Below are 20,375 nucleotides of genomic sequence, written 5' to 3'. Positions count from 1 at the left end.
TTTTTTTTTTTTTTTTTTTTGATCTTTCGAGTTCCTTTTGCACGGAAAAGATCAACTATTCTGAGGTCAAAGATAACTCTCATGGTAGATGATTTTTTGGTTTTGAATCAGAAAGAGGAAAAATTCAGAGCCAATTGTTAATTACATGAATAATTTGGACACAAATAACAAAATCTAAAATGTATAAGAAAAAGAAGCTGATGGCCAAAAAAACAATACGTGCATACCATGAGCCTGTTTAAATATCAGGAAGATCGGGCTCAATGGAAATTTCTGTTGAATGCTTTTAATCCACGCTTGTTCAATTCTAATGTTTCGAAGAAGGGCCCATTAGATGCATGCGCAGGCTGTTTATCGCCGATTGACCCCGTATCATGCGCCCGTGCACCATCGTTGATGTGCGAAACAATCGGCGTATCTTTAAATTACCAAAGCCAGTGACAATAGACTTTATCATCCTGTAAGCAGCTCCGTGAACGCCAGTTTCTTCCCCCTACTATACATAATGTCTGGTGCTGGAAACAGGGAGCAAGTCTTCCCAACGCGGATGACGTTAGGATTAATGAAGCTGAAGTTAAAAGGTGCTCAACAGGGTCATTCGCTCTTGAAGAGAAAATCCGAGGCATTGACAAAGAGATTTAGAGACATCACACAGCGAATTGATGACGCGAAGCGCAAAATGGGCCGTGTTATGCAAACTGCTGCATTTTCTTTGGCTGAGGTTCAATATGCGACTGGTGATAACATTTCGTATCAGGTGATTGAGAGTGTTCAAAAGGCTAGATTTCAGGTTCAGGCTAAGCAGGAAAACGTTTCCGGTGTGTATTTACCTGCTTTTGAAAGCCACGTGAATGAGGATATCAATGATTTTAAGATGACTGGTTTGGGCAGAGGTGGTCAGCAGGTACAGAAGGCAAAAATGGTGTATACGAAAGCAGTGGAGACATTGGTTGAGCTTGCTTCGTTGCAAACTGCTTTCATTATTTTGGACGAGGTTATCAAGGTGACAAACAGAAGAGTCAATGCCATTGAGCACGTTATCATCCCTCGAACGGAGAACACCATCAGTTACATCAACTCCGAGTTGGACGAATTGGACAGAGAGGAGTTCTATCGGTTGAAGAAGGTGCAAGAAAAGAAACAGGAAGCTGTGGCTGCAGAAGAAGCCGAGGAATTGGAAAAGAAATTGAATGCCGAGGCAGAAGACGAAGATGCCAGCGACGATGGTGAAGCCAATGGTGTAGAGGAGGATAATGTCACTCCAGTTGCCGGGGAACCAGAGATTGTCGAGAATTCTGCCGAGAAAACCTCAGCTTCAGTTAGTGGCGGCAAAAAGAAAAAGAACAAGAAGAAGAAGAAGAAGGCTGCTACCACCCAGCCCAGCGAGGAGCAAATTCTCGAGGACGTTAACAAATTGGCTGTGGGCGATGGTGATGTGTTGCAGGATAACGAAGAGGATGTCATTTTCTGAGCAAATATCCACACCCTTTCATTTGTTCGCATGGTATCATTTAATTCTCCATTCTCCTTCTCTTAGAAATATTTAGACTGCGTATATGTCTCTGGGACACCCCATATCAAAGACTTTATCTCAAGACACGCGTCACTACTTTTTAAAGTAACTGAGTAACAGGGGTACTTCATACTTTCGCTGGAACAAATGATAAAGAGAATAACTAATTTCGAAATCAATCCATCTTTAATTCTAGAATCAATAAACCAATTGATGAAGATAGATATTAGGTTAGATTAGACTTATGATTACGTTCATCTTTCTAGCGAGAAACAAAAGCAAACACCTTTTTCCAGAACAAAACTTCAATGAGGTGACTAACTCATTAAATATATAAAGGTCGAATGTTCAATCCGAAGAGTGATTATTAGAGTAAATTGTTTGTCACACCACAGAAAAGTGTGTTACTGTGTTGAAGAATTCAGTGGAGAAAACCTGGAGCCTTTAAGTCGAATACCACATGCTTTATCTAATTGACTATACATTTGTTCATACCACCCTTTTCACAGGCGCTTATAAAGTGTTGGAATTTTTTTGTTTTCATGCTTTCGGAAGCCGCTGGCAGGTACAGGGAGCTTGAATTTGCATACACCACATGGAGTTTAAAACTATGAAGAAACAAGAAAAAGTAAGAGATTATGTTAATGCTTGAATCAAAAGCTAAGTCACATCAGAATTATTCTCAGAGTTAGTGGAGCTCGGGAAATCTCTGCCATAAAAAACCAGCCGCTCGAATGGTCTGAAAGCTTGACTAAATTCAACTTATCAACTATAGAAATCGCAGTTCCTACAGTAGAATTGTGTACTAATTTTATACTGTTAAGAGAAACAAAACATTAAAGTACTTGAAAACCTCAAAATACGCAGCACGCGTCCTGTTTCCTTCTAATGACGGTCAAAACAGTCCCACTTGACACATATTAGTTTGCAGTACTTGTAAATTGATTAGCAGCAATGATCCATTTCACATGATTATATAACATTTGTTTTTGGTAGCAGCGTCTGACCGAAGAAAAAAAAAACTACACAATAAATTATGAAGAATCTTCAAAAGCTTCAGGTACGTATCTAGTGTCTAAACTCGACTCGTTCCCTTCCGTTATTCACGGCCTGGACAGTCCTCTTAGCACGAATTTGTTTACGGATTAAATAGTATGACATGAATTATTAGTATAAGTCTCCTGCAGTAGTCGGTTTGACTGAGATGGTTGGAGAAGACTAAAGGGGCTTGCTTTCTCCGACTCACTACGTCTTCGACTATATACCTTGAAATGTGTGGTGACGAACCAATCTAATTTTGTTTAGTTCTCCAAAGAGTTGTCAGCCGCAGCCAATATTTTTTTTTTTGGTAGATTCATGGGCTTGGAAAATTTTAGCTCTTGCGACCAGTATTTGGATGTTTCGCAGTTGTTGTAGATATGGCTTAGGAAAGCGTCGGTGGCGTCTCCGTTGTTGTGGATTTGAGGTAGGGCCCAGCGGAGGACATATAATCTGTAATTGAAGTGATCAAGGGAAGACGAATTTCACCACTTTGACTACTCTGTTTGGTAAATGCTTTTCAAAAAATTATCCTCTTATTAACACAGGGAGCGCTACACTAATTCATGAATTAAAAAAGACCTTTCAAAAATACACGAAGCGGGCGTGTGGTCTAGTGGTATGATTCTCGCTTTGGGTGAGCTGATCTCTCAGATTAGTGAGCAAATTTGTGAGAGGCCCTGGGTTCAATTCCCAGTATGCCCCCTTCTCTTTTTGCAAGGTTTGACCAATTTGTGTTTTTGTCTCCGCTGTCAGAAATCACGACTTGTCTGATTAATTTTAAACAGAATTTTGGACACAAAAGATTTTGTTGCCACCCGTTGTATAGTTTGCTACGCTCCATCCTTATACACGTGACACGGAGTTAGACCGTTCGTCCGACAAGGTGGCGGGTTTGTCTCTCGATGCCTTCCCCACAGATCGCGGGATGGTCTACACACAGGTCAGTGCTTACTGTCCGTAAAACGGAGGCGAAAAAAACCTCACAACTTCAGGAGGCAAGCCAGCTCAACACCGCCTTCACTACCAAACCGGTCACTTAATGTCTTATAGAAATAATGATTTCCCAAATAGCTATGTAAACAGGCTTATATTTAGACATATGAGCCATGTGAGATGTTATGGAGTTTTTCTTTCACATTTTTTGTATGGTCACAGAAATGCCTTGGATTTTGTATGGGTTTTCGCAGCCGCTCGACCCGGGGCAAGTCGGCTAGATTTTTCTCGCAGCGGAAGGCGGCCAGCAAATAGGAACGCGCGAAATTTGCTATTATTCACCTTGGACCCCATACATAATGGGTCGCGCCACCACAGGTATATTTGTTCGCGTGCAAGGCGAATTTTTTTCTCCACCAATCCTTTACATTTCTTCTAGTTGTTTCTTCACTTGAGAGCAAGACTATTTTGAAAGGAAGTTTTGTATACATCGGCCATGTTGCGGACCTTTAGAAATTTTTCCACGTCGAGCGTCGCTAGACAGGTGATCGGCTCAGCCAAGGGCGAGACCGTGAACTCCACCAAGTACTTGGGCCAAAAATACCACGTCATTGACCACGAGTATGACTGTCTCGTTGTCGGTGCCGGAGGTGCTGGTCTCAGAGCTGCTTTTGGCTTGGCCGAGGCTGGCTTCAAGACTGCCTGTATCTCTAAATTGTTCCCCACCAGATCTCACACTGTGGCTGCTCAAGGTGGTATCAACGCTGCCCTTGGTAACATGCACAAGGATGACTGGCATTGGCACATGTACGATACCGTGAAGGGCTCGGACTGGTTGGGTGACCAGGATGCTATCCACTACATGACGAAGGAGGCCCCTCAATCGATTTACGAGTTGGAGAAGTACGGTATGCCTTTCAGTAGAAACGACGAGGGCAGAATCTACCAAAGAGCCTTCGGTGGCCAGTCGAAGGAATACGGTAAGGGTGGTCAAGCCTACAGAACCTGTGCTGTTGCCGACAGAACCGGTCACGCTTTGTTGCACTCCTTGTACGGACAGTCCTTGAGACACGACACCCACTTCTTTATCGAGTTCTTTGCGATGGACTTGATGATGCAAGACGGAGAGTGTGTTGGTGTCGTGGCGTACAACCAAGAAGACGGTACTTTGCACAGATTCAGAGCCCACAAGACGGTTCTTGCCACTGGTGGATACGGAAGGGCCTACTTCTCTTGTACTTCTGCCCACACATGTACTGGTGATGGTTACGCCATGGTGTCCAGAGCTGGATTGCCTTTGGAGGACTTGGAGTTCGTGCAATTCCACCCTTCGGGTATTTATGGCTCCGGTTGTTTGATTACTGAGGGTGCTAGAGGTGAAGGTGGTTACTTGCTCAACTCTGAGGGTGAGCGTTTCATGGAGCGTTATGCTCCTTCTGCCAAGGACTTGGCCTCCAGAGATGTTGTCTCCAGAGCCATCACCATGGAGATCAACGAAGGAAGAGGTGTGGGTCCATTGAAGGACCACATGCACTTGCAATTGTCCCACATCCCAGCTTCTGTCTTGAAGGAGAGATTGCCTGGTATTTCTGAGACTGCTCAAATTTTTGCTGGTGTCGATGTCACCAAGGAGCCAATTCCAATCTTGCCAACTGTCCACTACAATATGGGTGGTGTCCCAACCAAGTGGAACGGTGAGGTCGTCAAGAAAAACGAGAAGGGCGAGGACGAGGTTGTTCCTGGCTTGTTGGCATGTGGTGAAGTCGCTTGTGCTTCTGTCCACGGTGCTAACAGATTGGGTGCCAACTCCTTGTTGGATTTGGTTGTGTTCGGTAGAGCTGTGTCCCACACCATCAGAGACTCTTTGACCCCAGGCACCCCATTGAAGCCTGTTTCTAAGGATCTTGGCTTGGAGTCGATTGCTAACCTTGACAAGGCCAGAACTGCCAACGGTTCTAAGACCACTGCTGAAATTAGAGCTGAGATGCAGGCTACTATGCAAAAGGGTTGTGCTGTTTTCAGAAGACAAGACACCTTGGACGAGTGTGTTGAACACATCAGCAAGGTCGACAAGAGTTACGCTGACGTTAAGACGACCGACAGATCCATGATCTGGAACTCTGACTTGGTTGAGACTTTGGAGTTGCAAAACTTGTTGACTTGTGCCACTCAAACTGCTGCATCTGCTGCTGCTAGAAAGGAGTCCAGAGGTGCTCATGCTAGAGATGACTTCCAGGATAGAGACGATGTTAACTGGATGAAGCACACTTTGTCCTACCAAAAGGAATCTGGTACCCCAGTTTCCTTGGACTACAGAGATGTCATCTCCACGACTTTGGACGTGAACGACTGTAAGCCAGTCCCACCAGCCAAGCGTGTTTACTAAGCGTCTATGTGCTTCTTTATCACGAAATGATGTTTCAATTTGAGGCTAGATTCGATGCCTTACCCCTATTTTTGACGATGACGCGCGTATGCTTCATGCCGAGTGGACAACGAATAACAGAATAGGAAAAAAAAAATAGAATCATGAATTGCATGTATTTATTCGTAACGAACATCATAAGATATTAAAGAAAATCCAATAGATCATCGGCTGTCTTCATCGGCTTTGCCGACATCGATCCTTGGCTATTCGAGTTCGGGGTCAAAATATTAGTGGAGAACCCAGGGGGTAGTTTCGCCAGAGAAATGCCAGGAGATGACGTCATGGGTACCCATCCAGAACCCTGTGCAATCGTTTGAGTGTTTTGTGGCGTCATGATTGTCGAGTTGATTGTTGTCGATGGTGATTTAAAAGAGCTTTCAGCGGACGACCAGTCCAATGAGGTAGTTTGGTTTGGGGACAGATCCTGGCTAATGACACTTTGCACATGAGGCTTTACACCACTACTTGATTGATCCAGACTTAATCTCAAGTTGGAAACAAGATTCTTGGCTTGGTTGCTTGATGCCGTGCTTGTTGCACCAAACCTCAAGCCCTGATGCTGATTTGAAGGCGTCAAAGTCAACGGTTTGGCGCGAGGTTGGGCAGGTCTGTTCACATTTGGTGCTTCAGGGGTTGGACTCGGGGATGTTGGGCTGAGCACCGGGACCTTGATTGATGGCTCTTCAACTTTTTGGCGTACCAGAGCACTATTGATCAAAGTACTGAAGTTCTCCCTCGCTGGATCTCGGGATACGTCACTTAGTGTCTCCAATTTCTGCTGAACAATGACATCCTGAATCTTCTGGAGCAAGCCCAACATGTCCTTGAATTCACCCTTGCTGCAATCCAGACAAGCAAAAATTAACCTGAGACATTGACCCAAAACCTTATCCACTAAGACGTCCAAGTCAAGTACAATGTGCTGGCTGGTGGCAAGACGGACAAAGAATGCACTGACCGCGCTCACAATTCGTTTATCACGGCTCTTGAGGTTTTCTAGTACAGGAAGGAGTTGGTCAGACACAATGACTTTGTCGATGATCTTCTTGTCAATCAACATGTCAAAAGTCTTGATGGTTTGTATTTTGGTCGAAAGAATTGTGGTGGTCTTGAACACCTGGCAGATGAGTGGGAACAAGGTGTTTTTGATATAGGGAAAGTCGAACAATTCAGCAACCATGGAAAGATTACTCAAGTAAGTGTCTTGAAGTTTGATTTGATCGGCCTGCTGGTCGAGTTCGTTGCGAGACGCCGTGACACAAAGCGTTGCTGCTTCTTTCATCAATTCCGTGACTTGTTTTTGCAGAAGCTTTTTGAGGAATAAAGATGTATGGGAAATGACGGCAAGCCGAATATTCACTGAGATCAGAAATATTTTGAGGAAAGGACTTTCTGATTTTCGTGTTTTCGCGGTATTGAGAAGCTCAGTATAGACCCTATCCTGGAACGAAAGGTTCGAAAGCAGTCCTCCTATGGCTAACACAAGTGAAAGGGATTTGCTGATAAAAGCATCGGTCTCGTGGTCAAGCTTTTTCAGCTGCAAAAATGCCGTTTCAGACTTGATCGAGTCAATCAAGAGTGGGAGCAACTTGGAGTTTCGAAATGTGCTGGGTAATTGTGATAATAAGTCACTGTGATCAAGAAGTCCATCGAGAAATACGACTTTCTCACTGGCAGACTTTGTGGTAAACTCGTCAATAAACCACATCATTTTGATGAGGCTGCCATCAAAAAACTCGGAGTCTATGAATTGGTCAATGGAAAGCCGGTCGTTAGGATATCGTGCGAGAAGTTGAGTCATTATGACCCATAGAGACTCCGGCACTTCCTTGAACATGTACTTAAGCTCTGCTGGCCTATGATTGTAGAACTTCAGTTCGAACTTGCGAAACTCAGACTTGTAATCAGATAAGTTGTTCGTTTCAAAACAGTTGATCATAGTGTCGCCAGAATTGTATAAGTAGTAAATCAACATGCCAAGCGCCCACATGTCATTGGCAGTGCTAAGCCGTACTCCAGAAGAGCCCATAATTAGTTCGGGGGCCGTGAAATTGAGATTATGATTTGCGTACTCTACCGCAGACGAACTGTTCATGATGTAGTAGTTTTCTCTGTCCAGCGGTGTCATCTCGTTCAAATTCTGCAAGAATTTAAACCCAGCAAGTTTCCAGTCACCCTGGGTGTTGATGAATACAGCAGACGGCTGCAAGTTCATATGAATGATCGAGCAGTGGCTATGCAAGAACTGGAGCCCTTTACTCAATTCCAAGAGCCCCTTCTGGATGCTGAGCAGGTTTTCTTCAGCCAAATTGAGTGTTGTTAGATTTGCAGTCACCGCTTCGCTAGCGAATAAAAACTTCAGCTTGGTCTCTTCCAAAACTTCCAACACAGTGAGGATTTGTGGGTGTTTTAGTTTGGTAAGATTGGAGATTTCCGTACGAATCTGCTCGTAAAACTCCGCCACAATTTGCTTCGGATTCTGGCTGCTTGCATTTTGATTGCATAGGCGGTAAACCTGTGCTTCAAAACGGGGCTTCTCGAAAATAAAAACAGACACTATTTTCCCTGTCTGCTTATGTTTTGCAGGATAGATCGCCCAGAGTTCTGTGCTAAAGGACGCATTATCTGAGACATTATATGCGCCTCTTATTCCTGTCTTAAACACCGATTTGAACATGTCAAGATGAGGGGTACTGAAATGTCCTAGTGAATAGTCAAGTCGGACTTGTCTGCTGTTTTTGTTCTCTGACCTCTGGTTTGTATGGGTTCGATTGGCGAGTGGTTAGTTTTCTGCAGGACCCCAGAGTTGACGCAGTCAATAATCGAATTCTCCATGTTGGGCTGATACAGTGAAAACGGAAGAAAGTGCCTATTTTTGTCTTCATGACTTCGAAGTAATTTTGAAATTTTCTGAACTAGTGCGATCAATGGCTCCTTCCGCATACGGTAACTCTGAAATTTCGTTAAAGGCAAATGAATTAAAGACATCTTACTTCGGGTTTAATGCTGAGGTTTTGGTGACTTCGCATATGAATTGTCTTTCGTAGTCCTTGTTATCTGAAACAGAAAGCTGAATTCCAATTGCTTGGAGACTGTTTTGATTAAGAGGCTTCAGCACCTGACCAGCGTGCCCGTTACTTCGTAAAGCATGTAGGGGATAATCAACTGTGCTCCACACATCTTATAAACCCCAGAGAGTGATCGAGAGAAATGAAATCATGTTCCCGCGAGTTTCGAGAATAACCCTGGATAGAATATCAAAGAAAAGCCACATTCTTATTATCCAAAAACCAAATGCGTTCTTGAGTCGACGCATATTTCCCCAGAGGCCTCATACTTTCGTGCATGACACGGCAGGTTCTCCTCAAAGCTCTTCCTCGTCACTCTCAAATGGGTCCAATTCAGGGAAATCACCCACTTCTACTTTGTTAGGACGCACAAAACTGCCGTGTCCTGGCTTTGCCTGGAAAAATCTTTGATCGCCGATCAGACCGTCGTTTTTACCCGCGGGTTCGTCGAATTCTATGCCTATCCAAGGAGACTTGCCGTCATCCAAAACGCTGATTTTGCCAACAAACTTTACCTCGCCTCTACGTTCACCCTCAATGTTTATCACACGACAACGATCACCGACTTTGATGGCATGAATCCTCGTTTTTACGATGCACAGCCTGTTGTGCTTGCTCAAACAGAGGGTCATACCTTCCCAATTGCTGATCTTTCTTCCACTGGAGCACAGAGTCTTTGCGACGTGCATATTCTTCTTCCGAAAGCTGGAACCCGGGTTCGGACGTCTCATCAAAGAGCTGTGAGAGCTTGGAGTCTGGGTCTGTATCTTCAACGTGGATTCTGCTGTAGGGCACGATTGCAAATTGCTCGAGGAGCGTGTCCTCCTCATTGGCACAAGTCAAAATAGTGAACTTATTACTGTTAGAATCCGGGTAATATTGAAGCAGCTGGAAAGCAGCACTGATGCCCGTGGTTGGCTCGAGCCTTTTCTTGAGGTACGCTAGAGTCCACCCGGGCGAAATCTTGCGTTCTGCCGAAGTCAAGTCCGAGGTGAAAAACACAGGGTAGTCCATTGCAATTTATATGTTATTATAGAACAGAGCTGAGACCAGGCCCTAGCAAAGTGTGTTTTCAGATCGAAATAAAAACAACAAAAGTTGGGTGTTGGAACTGGTCACTGTTTCTCATCTCTCAGCGAGGCCACACCCGCACTGGCGTTGCCCCAGAGCCTCCACAGGGCCTGTCGCATCTAGGCAGAAACCAGCGCAAGAGGTCACGAAAAAAGGTGCCATAGGTCGAAGTTTTGAAACTTAATAACTTAAATTGATTCTGAGCAACAGAAGATCCTGAAAGCTGTGTAAAATTCTCCTTTAATCTGCAAATGTGCAGATTTACCTAGGGTGTTCATCAGATTCGGATTTTTGGCACCCACCGCTCCAGGGCCTACTCTGCAGAGGCCTACCGACAATGCGCGCTTGGCGCTACTGGTATGACTGCAGAGGAAAAAGAGCCCGGACAATCATATAACCCTCAACAGGATTTCAGCAGCAAAAACGCAACCAAGATGGAAAACGTATGTTTGTTTTCTCGTGAGCTTCTCAAAAGCTCGAGGGTCCCTTGGCCCCCATACTGTCACCGCTCATTATACTAACAACTCGCAGAAACCCCGTCACAACCACAAGAGGAACGACAAGAACTTCGACAGGAAAAACGATAGAAATGACAGAAGCGACAGGCGATCGGGCGGCAACAAACAAGAAAGGCCAAAGAGAGAAGCCATCGTGGACTTGCAGAAATATTACGGGCAGAAGGTGCTGGTGAGATTCATTGGTGGCCGTTCCGTCGTGGGCATCTTGAAAGGGTTTGACCAGTTGATGAATTTGGTGTTGGAGGAAGTCGTCGAGACTCTCCGGGACCCAGAAGATGACTCCGTGTTGACAGAACAGACGAGACTGTTGGGTAAAGTGGTGGTTAGAGGGCCTCAGTTGTTGACGCTTGCTCCTTTGGACGGCACGGAAATGATTGGCAATCCGTTTGCTGTTGCCCAGGAGTGATATCCGAGTGTATAATAATAAAGAAACAGTTGAAGATGGCTGTCTGAAACCAAAAGTTGGGGCATGTGAGCATTTCCCCGTCCGAACTGACAGAGGAAAGGTCCCATCTCCTTTGAACTTAGACTCAGAAGCTCAATTTCTACGATCCCTCACATCACTAGCCCTGGGAACCTTTGTCCAAGACAGGAACAAAGGGATACCGACCATGAGAATGGGTAAATACACTTCCGACCCGATAAACAGTCATAGATCTATGACTGTGGCCGGACTACACAAGAGCCTTGTGCAGGCCGATAATATGACACGCTTTAAAGCAGAGCATCTCGCAGAAATGGCGATACAACTCTCAATACATTGCGAGACCCTCTCGATGATGGGCGTTATTTCAGTTTGAAACAATGAAACTAATACTCAACTTCCGAGAAAGCGGAATTAGGTTTACCTTGTCGTTATGAATTTTTGCGTTCTTTGGAGCAGAAAATCATGATGCAAAATCCCAATTGATCTCTGAAAAGTGCATCTGAGCACGTAATTGTTTCCATCTAGATACTGGCAGATTGATCAGCACTTGTGGTCATATGAGCATCATGGGGTGTTGATGCGACTCGAATTTGCGGCAAAATGCTTGTCGCATTCTGTCTTTCATGAGTGTCAGGAATTCACCTCAATTTGTGGCATTAGATGGTATCATTGGGTGCGCAGTCAACCCAGGAAACGTGGGGTAAGAAGAAGTGTTCTGAAGGCATATGTCCGTTTTTCACCAAGCAGTGTATTTTGCTAGCTGGACTAGGCGCCGATAGTTAAATTCTCGAACCTCAAAAAAAAAAAAATCGGTCAATTATACGAGATAGTTGCACATAAAACGGTGAAAGAACAATCTCGACAGGGCAACGAACAAAACGGCTTGTCTCACGCGAATTCCGCTACACAGCAATCCCGTTCTGCACCCAGGACATCGCCAGACAAGCCTTCCGCATATGAGTGCCGAGAATTATCACGACTTCACCATCCCTAGTCTCTCCTATTGAAACCGTAAATATGGCCGGCGAGAACAAAAACGTAATCTTGTTGCCTCAAACAAACCAGCTCATTGGCTTGTACTCTATTATCAGAGACAAGTCAACAAAGAGAGGGGACTTTGTGTTTTACTCCGACAGAATCATTAGACTCTTGGTTGAGGAGGGCTTGAACCTGTTGCCCGTGGAGAATGCCACTGTTCAATGCCATGGAAACCAAACGTACAATGGTGCCCGGTTTTTGGGGAAAATCTGCGGAGTGTCCATTGTGCGTGCGGGTGAGTCTATGGAGCTGGGCTTGAGGGACTGTTGCAGATCCGTCAAGATCGGCAAGATTTTGATCCAAAGAGACGAGGAGACCGCGTTGCCCAAGTTGTTCTACGAAAAATTGCCCGAGGATATCAGCGAAAGATACGTCTTTTTGTTGGACCCAATGTTGGCGACCGGTGGTAGTGCCATGATGGCCGTGGAGGTCTTGCTTTCCAGGGGCGTGAAGGCTGACCGCATTCTTTTCCTTAACTTGTTGGCCGCTCCCGAAGGTATTCAGGCATTCCACGAGAAGTACCCTGACGTCAAAATCATCACTGGAGGCATTGACGAGAAGTTGGATGAGGACAAGTATATTGTTCCTGGCTTGGGCGATTTTGGAGACAGATACTACTGTATCTAGTTATCCATGGCTCCTAAATATGGTCCCACATTAGATTAATGGAAAGTTACATGCATTTACGATGAACAACATCGGGGTCCTCCTCGTATTGTTTTGCCGTGACCCACATCTTTCTGAAAGTCGAGAGGCCCGCCAAGATGGATCCACCAATCCATGTGCTATACTTTCTCTCTGGCGGAGCGTAGATCTTGATTTTCATGCGCGAGTCCTTGGCAGTGCCCACTCGGGAGCCCCATATGGTGTTCGTCAGTATGCTTTGTTGATTCTTGAGCTCCGAAATCAAGCGATCACCGAGGTTTTTGAGAAGCGTGGTACCCCCGGACAAGATTATATTCTGATAGAGCTCGGGTCGCAAATCAAGATCTGTTTTTGATATGGCGAGGGCCGTAAGCTCATGTATGCCCGGGGATTCGCTTCCAATGAGTTGCGGGTTGAAAAGGATCTCGGGGGCGCGGAACTGTTCGACGCCCAAGTTCAAGGAATGCCCATCGGGGAGCTTGTAGGAAGTGAAGAGATCGGAGCCCTCGTGGCTGATTCCACCCGCCACTCCCGGCGACAAGTAATGCGAGTAGGGGACGCCGTGGTACATCTTCTCATCGCGCTGCGGGTCCTTTGACACATAGCAACATTTTTCCTTGATGATCCGCGCTATGTCCAATTCGGAGCTCGATTGGAGCGAGACGCCAGACATTCGTCTGATGTTGAAGGCTAGATTTTCTGTGATGTCGCGGCCTGCGACGTCCATTCTTTTGATCGAGGACGGCAAGGAGAAGCCGTCGTAGACAGGAACGATGTGGGTCACGCCGTCGCCGCTATCCACGACCACGCCCGTTGTGCGACCAGAGGCGTAGAGTGAAAGCACGGCCTGGAGCGAGACATACACACAGGGCACGTTGAAGGTCTCGAATAGCACCTGACACATCTGGTCTCTGTTGGCACGCGGGTTCAACGGCGCCTCGGTTATGAGCAACGGGTGGTCTTCCGGGGCAGCTTTCAAGTGCCTGGAGTACGTGTAGTGCCAGACGCGCTCCATGTCGTCCCAGTTGGTCACCACGCCGTGCTCCAACGGGTACGAGAGACGGAGCAAGCCGCGGTGCTGCTGCGCAACGTCGCCTATGTATGTGTGGGTGTTGTTGTATTTGAGGGCGTTCTCCTCAATCGCAGACAACAGCGAGCCAGGCATGATTTTCTGGTACTTGGGGCGGCCTACGAAAGACGGCGCGAAGCTGCGGGGCTTTTCTTCGCCCGCAAACCCCGACTTGATGTTGCCCGAGCCGTTGTCGATGACAATCGGCTGATTGTAGAGCAGGCCTTCCTCCATGACCACTTTTGTTTGGCGGGAGACTACGGATGGGGCGTGTTGACTGGGCACTGCGCCATGCTGCTAGCAGCTGCGTGCGACCGGGTCCCACCCACATGAGACTGCAGGTGAGGTGGGGGCCGCCAAGAAGCAATGGCCGCAAAAAGCATGGGCGCCGCCGCCGGATGCAGGCGCCGGGCCAAAAGAAAAAGTGGGAAAGTCTTGGGCCCACCCGGGGGGCGTGCTCGTATTTATAGTTTTTTTTTCCTGGCCAAGGCAGCCAGCGTGTGAGTTTTTATACAGAGATTGCGGGTACCTTATTTTAAGGCCGGGGATTCAGCTGCGCGCTCTCCAACAGGTAGGTGCAAGAATGGACCGCCGCATGGCAAACCATAGTACAGTCCTCCGTTTCTGATCAACTGGCTTCACGGCTCAGGCGTACAAGCACCACTTTTTAAAAAGCACAAGCAGATTAAACCATCGAACATAGCAGGGTAAGCAAATCTTGCAAACCTTTTCAGGCACCACATCACATTCTTGTAGAATTACCCTTTCCGGTTTTCTGAACACATCGACAGGTCCGCAAATGGCGTCGCTACTTTCGCTCTCGAACGAGCAGAAATCGCAGGTGCGCAACGCGTTCACTTTGATCGACAGCGAGTCCAAAGACGGCAGTATTTCGATGTCGGATTTGGCCAACATCCACAAGACGTTGGGACTCGAGCTTCCTTCGACGGAGGTGTTGGAGTCCATGCTAGGCGGCAAGGAGCTGGTTTCGTTTGCGCAGTTCTCGCAGATCATTGCCGGGGAGTTGGCGAAAATCGACGACCGCACCACCATTTCCAATGCGCTCCGGGTGTTTGCGTCCGAGGACGCCAAGAGCAATTTACTTATAGATGTAGATGAGTTGAAAGAGGCGTGCTGCTCCGTGCAGCTCGGGGACATTGGGTCTGGAGACCACCGCCTCAGCAGGGCGTCTTTTGACAGTCTTGTGGCGGGCTTTGTGCGCGAGCAGATGGACGGGAAGAAGGTGTTCAATGCGCTGAACTGGATCAGCGCCTACATTGAATGAGCCTCTATTGGATGAGCCTATATTGGATGAGCCTAGTGTGGATGAGCCTAGTGTGGATGAGATGATATTGGATGAGCCTACATTGGATGAGATGATATTGGATGATTCTACATTAGATGAGATGATAATGGATGAGCCTACTTTGAATAAGCCTTGCAGGACTGCATTTGTTCGAGAAAGGCCTGCGGGAGTTTAGTGAGGATACACGAAGCAGATCTGCGGTGAGTACGTGGTAGGATACAGAGGATGACCGGTCTTTGAGTCATGCTCCTAGCACATGGTGGCATGTGAGTGTCATGAGACACGTCACGGTCGTGGTGCGTCATATGTCCAGATGAATGTCAGATAGGGTGAAAGCGTCAAGATTTGCCCATAGGCATATATTGAGACTAGGGTCAAAGAGGCGACATTCCCAGAGAAGCGATGACATGCGTGTGATTGGATCACTCATCTCGTGGAGTACATGCTACGATACTAGGATTCATCCATCACACATCTCATGAACAGCTTAATGATTGCTTCATGAGATGTTTTTTGTCCATCTCAAGAAGTGTCCCGGAACATGCAAAAAGTACGCTGGAAAAATATAGCCAGGTTCATATGATGCACCTCATACATTTGATGACATCCCATACCAACAGGCGGGCCAACACACTGCCAAAGTTATTGAAGTCTCGGACTGGTCCCAGGTCCCAGAAAGAGCCTGTCCTCCATGCTAAGCCCGTACCACAATAGATCAAACTGTCCGCCCAGACCTCTTTTATGAGTCTTGTGATTCATTTTAAGATATGTTTTACTATGCATCTAATAAGACATTTCGAGAGACATGCCGTTGTACGTCTTATCAGACATCTCGAAATGTATCTTATTTTACATCTAATATGACATCTTGCGACACATCTCGTTACACGTCTTATGAGACGTTTTATGGAAAGTCATATTACAAGCTAGATGATACAGCTGACCCACGAATATATACGTATACATATGATACAACTAATTAAGTTGAGATGCATCATGAGGGGCATCCTACCGCAAAGTTATGGCGTCTCTCACTATACATCCCATGTATCTTGGTAATCTCCCAGACGTATTACGGTAACTCTCATGAGTCTCAAGAGGCTCATGATCTGATGAGACATGACACTATACTTCCATGAATGTCATGATTTGTGGGTCTGATACAATTCCCATCTCATGAGCCTCATGAGCATATGATGTGGTGTATGAACCTTGTGAACATAATATATGATAAACCTGGTGGGCCTACTGGATAACGCATCTCATGAATCTCATGAACAGATTATACAATACCTCATGAACCGCATGGACATTTTGTACTTAGCCATACTTTCATGAACCGCAAGAACAGCATCCAATACACCCCACGAACATAAAATCATGAAAATCACGAACATCATGAACATTACAAATAATATATCTCATGAAATTCATGAACAATCATACAATAAATCTATGAACCACATGAACAGATCATACAACATATCTCACGAGAACACCACGAACATTACAAACGAGAATGAACATCATGAACATCACAAACACTACGAACACTACAAACACCACAAACACTACGAACACTACGAACATCACGAACATCACGAACATCATCAATATTACAAACGACACATCTCATGAAACAATCATAAATTACATCTATGAACCGCACAAACAGATCATACAACACACCTCATACAGATTTAAAACGATAAAGGCACCATGATAATCATACAACACACCTCATAGAAATTTGAAACGATAAACTCATGAACATCATGAACAATCATACAATACATCAATAAACCGCATCAACAGATCATACAACACACCTTATAAAAATTTGAAACGATAAACTCATGAACGTCATGAACCATCATACAATACATCCATGAACCGCATGAACAATCATACAATACATCCATGAACCGCATCAACAGATCATACAACACACCTCATAAAAATTTGAAACGATAAACTCATGAACGTCATGAACCATCATACAATACATCGATGAACCGCATGAACCATCATACAATACATCCATGAACCGCATGAACAATCATACAATACATCCATGAACCGCATCAACAGATCATACAACACACCTCATAAAAATTTGAAACGATAAACTCATGAACACCATGACCAGATCATACAATACATCGATGAGCCGCATGAGCCATCATACAATACATCAATGAAACACGATGAACCATCATACAATACATCCATGAACCGCATCAACAGATCATACAATACATCTATGAACCTCACGAACCTCGCAAACGGCACCCCGCACGAGCCTCAAACACACCCTACAGCATCGATGGACCGCATGATGGCACGTGTCCTCATGGTACATCCATCTCAGTGTACACCCTTGCACCCTCGGAGAAGCCACAGCACACGCCCCCGTCCAGGCCAGGAAACCCGGCGAGACATGCCCCGGCACACTCCCGTAGCAAGGCACACCCGCAACACGCCCCGGCGGCCCCCGCGAAACACATACATGCTATACACGCGCGGCCCCCGCCGGCCAGCGCCCGGCGGCCCTGCCTAGTGCTCGATGATCAACTCGTCACAGCCCCAGTCCTCGTAGGAGCCGTCCGGCAAGTAGCGCCTGAGCACCAACGGGATCTTGCGCTGGGCCAACTCCTTCATGGCGATCTGCAACGGGTCCGTCTCGCCCTCGATGTCGACCAAGACCGGCGCGTTCAACGAGATCTGCAACGCGCGCGTGCCGAGCACACGGGCCCGCTCGTACTTGGTCATGTACGGCGTGGTGGAGCGCTCGTCGCGCGCAATGGCCAACGCCTTGGCGGCACGCACACGCACCTGGGCGTCCGCCTCGCTGTAGCCGCCGTTGACGATGGTTCTGCCGTCCTCGGCCTTCATGGCCACGTCGGGCTCGCCGTGGGCCGCGGGCTCGGGCTCGGCAAAGTCGTCGTCGGAAAAGTGGTCGGGCGCGTCGAAGTCCTCGAAGTTCTCGGGCGCCTCGTTGTATGGTTCCTCGACGTCAGACATGGTGGGAGTTTTGGAGTAGTAGCGGTGTGGACAAAGAAACGGAGGCCCGGCCGATGAGTCGCGCGCGGTGCGTGCAGGCCGCGCCCAGGGCCGGCCCCAGGGCCGCCGCCAGAGCAGGCCCTGTATGGGGCCCAAAGTCGGGGCCAGCGCCAGACTCCATTGCCGGGGGCATCGTGGCGCGGCGGACGGCGGGCTACTTTTAGGCGGTCTTTTTTTTTTATATCTATTTTTTTTTGGGCGGACTTCTTTTTGGCGGCCTACTATTTGGCGGTCTACTATTTGGCGGTCTACTTTTGGCGGTCTACTATTTGGCGGTCTACTATTTGGCGGTCTACTTTTGGCGGTGCTCTGCTGGCGGTGCTGGTGCGGCAGTCCTGTCATCGCCATGCGCGGCCCTGGCAGTCCTGCCCTCAGCACCCGAAGCCGGCGGTCTACGAATCCAGGGAGTGGTTTCCCAAGCGGATTTCCCAAAGGCTCCCAGGATCCCAAAGGCTCCCAGGATCCCCATCGGGTTTCTCAGCGAGCTAGTGTTTATTATCTTGGCTCTCGGAGGGCCGGTCTATGTCGGCGCCAGGGCCCCGCAGCAAGGCACCAGGGGGCCCGAGCGGAGGCTTCTGGCATGCGTTGGAGGCAGCGTGCGCTGCGGGAAGGGGTTATGCGGGGGACGGGCCAATCACAACTCGTCGGCGTAGGGCAACACGTCGGTGTTGCCCACGGCCACGTAGTTGAACGCGCCCAACTTGGCGCCCTTGCCGCTGGCCGCGGACACGGCGTTGTCGTGCGGGAACTCGAACGACTCCTGCAACGCCACGGCCAACTGCGCGGCCTTGGTCGCCGCGGCCAAGTCGCTGGCCGAAAGCGCCGCGACCGTCTTCTTGGCGGCCTTGATGCCCTCGGCCACCGCGGCGCCGTCCGCGCCGCGCACGGACACCACGAACAAGCCCGCGTCCTGGTACTTGTACAAGCGCGAGTCCGCGCCGGCAATGGAGCGCAAGGGCGCGGCCGCGCCCGGCAACACGGAGGTGCCCGCCGCGGCGGCCAACACCTCGTACTTGGCAAAGTCCTTGGGGGCCACCGGCACGGCGAAGGCGGCGTACGACGCGCCGCGCGCGGTGAGCCGGGTCTCGGCGCCCGTGTACGTGGTGACGGGCGGCGCCGGGGAGGCGCCCGCAGGCAACGCGGCGAACGCGGAGCCCGCGACGAAGCCGGCCAAGTCCGCCTCGTTGACGCCCAGAGCCACGAGCCGCACGTTGCCGGCCGTGTAGGCCCCGGCGGCAAACTGCATGACCTCGTCCAAGGCCACGCTCTGCGCGTCCGAGTAGTACAAGGGCTGGCCCAAGCCCTTGCGGAAGGAGAGCTGGTGCAAGGCCTCGAGGCCCACGAAGCCGTTGTCGGCGTGCGCGGCCGCGGCCTCGGCGCGCGCCACGGGCAACACGGTCTCGACGAACTCGTGGGGGCGGAACGCGGGCTTGGCCAACACACTGGCAAGCGCGTCCACGTAGTAGGGCAAGTCCTGCTTCAAGAAGGTGGCGGACAAGACCAAGGCGTCCCTGGTCACGTGCGCCGCGAGGCGCCCGCCGAGCAACTCGGACTCGCGGGCGAGCCGCAACGCGGACTTGGTCTCGGTGTTGAGGAAGGCGTACTTGGCCAAGAGGTGGGCCACGCCGGCCTTGCCGGTCTTGGAGCCGGCGTTGCCGACGACCGCGGAGAGCGTGGACAACGCGCCGGCGGCGTCTCGCGACACCAACTTCACGGGGGCAGTGCTGTATGCACGGGCAGAGACACGGGACAACATGGGGTGATATGGGGGGACAAGAGGGGAGGAAGGGTCGCAGGAGAAGCGACTTGGCCTGGTGTTTTTTCGCGCGGTTGGCGTGCGAAAAGTGGTGCCGGTGATTGGCTGCGCGTCACGTGCGCGCCGCGCTGCTCGCTGGGGTGCCGCCGGCGGGGCCACTAGCGTGGGAGAATAGCGTGGGAGAATAGCGTGGGAGAATAGTGGGGGAGAATTAGTGAGGTGAGAATTATTGGTGATGGTGAGAATATTGATGAGGTGAGAATTAGTGTGGGAGAATTAGTGTGGGAGAATAGTGGGGGAGAATAGTGGGGGAGAATTAGTGAGGTGAGAATTATTGGTGATGGTGAGAATATTGATGAGGTGAGAATTAGTGTGGGAGAATTTTTGATGAGGTGAGAAGTAATGTGAATGGTGAGAATTATTGGTGATGGTGAGAATATTGGTGAGGTGAGAATTAGTGTGGGAGTAATTTTTTGATGAGGTGAGAAGTAATGTGAAT

The 20,375-nt window shown here is 48.4% G+C and overlaps 10 protein-coding genes and 1 non-coding gene across 11 annotated transcripts; 6 read left to right on the top strand and 5 right to left on the bottom strand.

Moving 5' to 3' along the window:
• Nucleotides 1-438: 438 nt before the first annotated feature.
• VMA8 (H(+)-transporting V1 sector ATPase subunit D) lies at nucleotides 439-1,855 on the top strand. Its single transcript, XM_018856244.1, has one exon. It carries the CDS (start codon nucleotides 506-508, stop codon nucleotides 1,469-1,471), a length of 966 nt encoding a protein of 321 aa, XP_018710078.1. The 5' UTR covers nucleotides 439-505; the 3' UTR covers nucleotides 1,472-1,855.
• Nucleotides 1,856-3,153: 1,298 nt separating this feature from the next.
• On the top strand, nucleotides 3,154-3,256 carry METBIDRAFT_t213. The gene has a single exon. It is a non-coding gene; the product is annotated as a tRNA-Pro (tRNA).
• Nucleotides 3,257-3,983: 727 nt separating this feature from the next.
• Nucleotides 3,984-5,873, top strand: METBIDRAFT_79560 (succinate dehydrogenase; the record flags this gene model as incomplete). Its single annotated transcript, XM_018859089.1, has 1 exon — nucleotides 3,984-5,873. The coding sequence occupies one exon, from the start codon at nucleotides 3,984-3,986 to the stop codon at nucleotides 5,871-5,873; it is 1,890 nt and encodes a 629-aa protein (XP_018710077.1).
• A 748-nt stretch (nucleotides 5,874-6,621) lies between these two features.
• On the bottom strand, nucleotides 6,622-8,592 carry METBIDRAFT_28011 (uncharacterized protein; the record flags this gene model as incomplete). Its single annotated transcript, XM_018855347.1, has 1 exon — nucleotides 6,622-8,592. A coding segment is annotated over one exon (1,971 nt), but the record flags the coding sequence as incomplete, so codon positions are not given.
• A 687-nt stretch (nucleotides 8,593-9,279) lies between these two features.
• On the bottom strand, nucleotides 9,280-9,997 carry METBIDRAFT_79558 (uncharacterized protein; the record flags this gene model as incomplete). The annotated part of the gene is made up of 2 exons (XM_018859088.1): nucleotides 9,280-9,548; nucleotides 9,577-9,997. The coding sequence occupies 2 exons, from the start codon at nucleotides 9,995-9,997 to the stop codon at nucleotides 9,280-9,282; spliced, it is 690 nt and encodes a 229-aa protein (XP_018710075.1).
• Nucleotides 9,998-10,488: 491 nt separating this feature from the next.
• On the top strand, nucleotides 10,489-10,978 carry METBIDRAFT_13302 (Sm-like protein; the record flags this gene model as incomplete). The annotated part of the gene is made up of 2 exons (XM_018854337.1): nucleotides 10,489-10,497; nucleotides 10,586-10,978. The coding sequence occupies 2 exons, from the start codon at nucleotides 10,489-10,491 to the stop codon at nucleotides 10,976-10,978; spliced, it is 402 nt and encodes a 133-aa protein (XP_018710074.1).
• Nucleotides 10,979-12,016: 1,038 nt separating this feature from the next.
• On the top strand, nucleotides 12,017-12,664 carry FUR1 (uracil phosphoribosyltransferase; the record flags this gene model as incomplete). Its single annotated transcript, XM_018854336.1, has 1 exon — nucleotides 12,017-12,664. One exon carries the CDS (start codon nucleotides 12,017-12,019, stop codon nucleotides 12,662-12,664), a length of 648 nt encoding a protein of 215 aa, XP_018710073.1.
• A 23-nt stretch (nucleotides 12,665-12,687) lies between these two features.
• On the bottom strand, nucleotides 12,688-14,191 carry ARP1 (actin-related protein 1). Its single transcript, XM_018855090.1, has one exon. The coding sequence runs from the start codon at nucleotides 13,983-13,985 to the stop codon at nucleotides 12,711-12,713; it is 1,275 nt and encodes a 424-aa protein (XP_018710072.1). The 5' UTR covers nucleotides 13,986-14,191; the 3' UTR covers nucleotides 12,688-12,710.
• A 359-nt stretch (nucleotides 14,192-14,550) lies between these two features.
• METBIDRAFT_79554 (uncharacterized protein) lies at nucleotides 14,551-15,036 on the top strand (the record flags this gene model as incomplete). Its single annotated transcript, XM_018859087.1, has 1 exon — nucleotides 14,551-15,036. The coding sequence occupies one exon, from the start codon at nucleotides 14,551-14,553 to the stop codon at nucleotides 15,034-15,036; it is 486 nt and encodes a 161-aa protein (XP_018710071.1).
• A 2,577-nt stretch (nucleotides 15,037-17,613) lies between these two features.
• On the bottom strand, nucleotides 17,614-18,081 carry RPO26 (DNA-directed RNA polymerase core subunit; the record flags this gene model as incomplete). The annotated part of the gene is made up of 1 exon (XM_018857958.1): nucleotides 17,614-18,081. The coding sequence occupies one exon, from the start codon at nucleotides 18,079-18,081 to the stop codon at nucleotides 17,614-17,616; it is 468 nt and encodes a 155-aa protein (XP_018710070.1).
• Nucleotides 18,082-18,316: 235 nt separating this feature from the next.
• QCR2 (ubiquinol--cytochrome-c reductase subunit 2) lies at nucleotides 18,317-19,939 on the bottom strand. The gene has a single exon (XM_018856243.1). It carries the CDS (start codon nucleotides 19,874-19,876, stop codon nucleotides 18,755-18,757), a length of 1,122 nt encoding a protein of 373 aa, XP_018710069.1. The 5' UTR covers nucleotides 19,877-19,939; the 3' UTR covers nucleotides 18,317-18,754.
• Between the last annotated feature and the right edge of the window lie 436 nt (nucleotides 19,940-20,375).

Source organism: Metschnikowia bicuspidata, assembly GCF_001664035.1.
Source record: "Metschnikowia bicuspidata var. bicuspidata NRRL YB-4993 chromosome Unknown METBIscaffold_6, whole genome shotgun sequence".
Taxonomy (NCBI): domain Eukaryota; kingdom Fungi; phylum Ascomycota; class Pichiomycetes; order Serinales; family Metschnikowiaceae; genus Metschnikowia; species Metschnikowia bicuspidata.
The sequence above is the reverse complement of the archived record's forward strand: the minus strand, read 5'-3'. Positions and strand labels throughout refer to the sequence as shown.

Coding starts and splice junctions, on each gene's coding strand:
- VMA8 (XM_018856244.1), top strand. CDS start 506: ATGTCTGGTGCTGGAAACAGGGAGCAAGTCTTCCCAACGCGGATGACG.
- ARP1 (XM_018855090.1), bottom strand. CDS start 13,985: ATGGAGGAAGGCCTGCTCTACAATCAGCCGATTGTCATCGACAACGGC.
- QCR2 (XM_018856243.1), bottom strand. CDS start 19,876: ATGTTGTCCCGTGTCTCTGCCCGTGCATACAGCACTGCCCCCGTGAAG.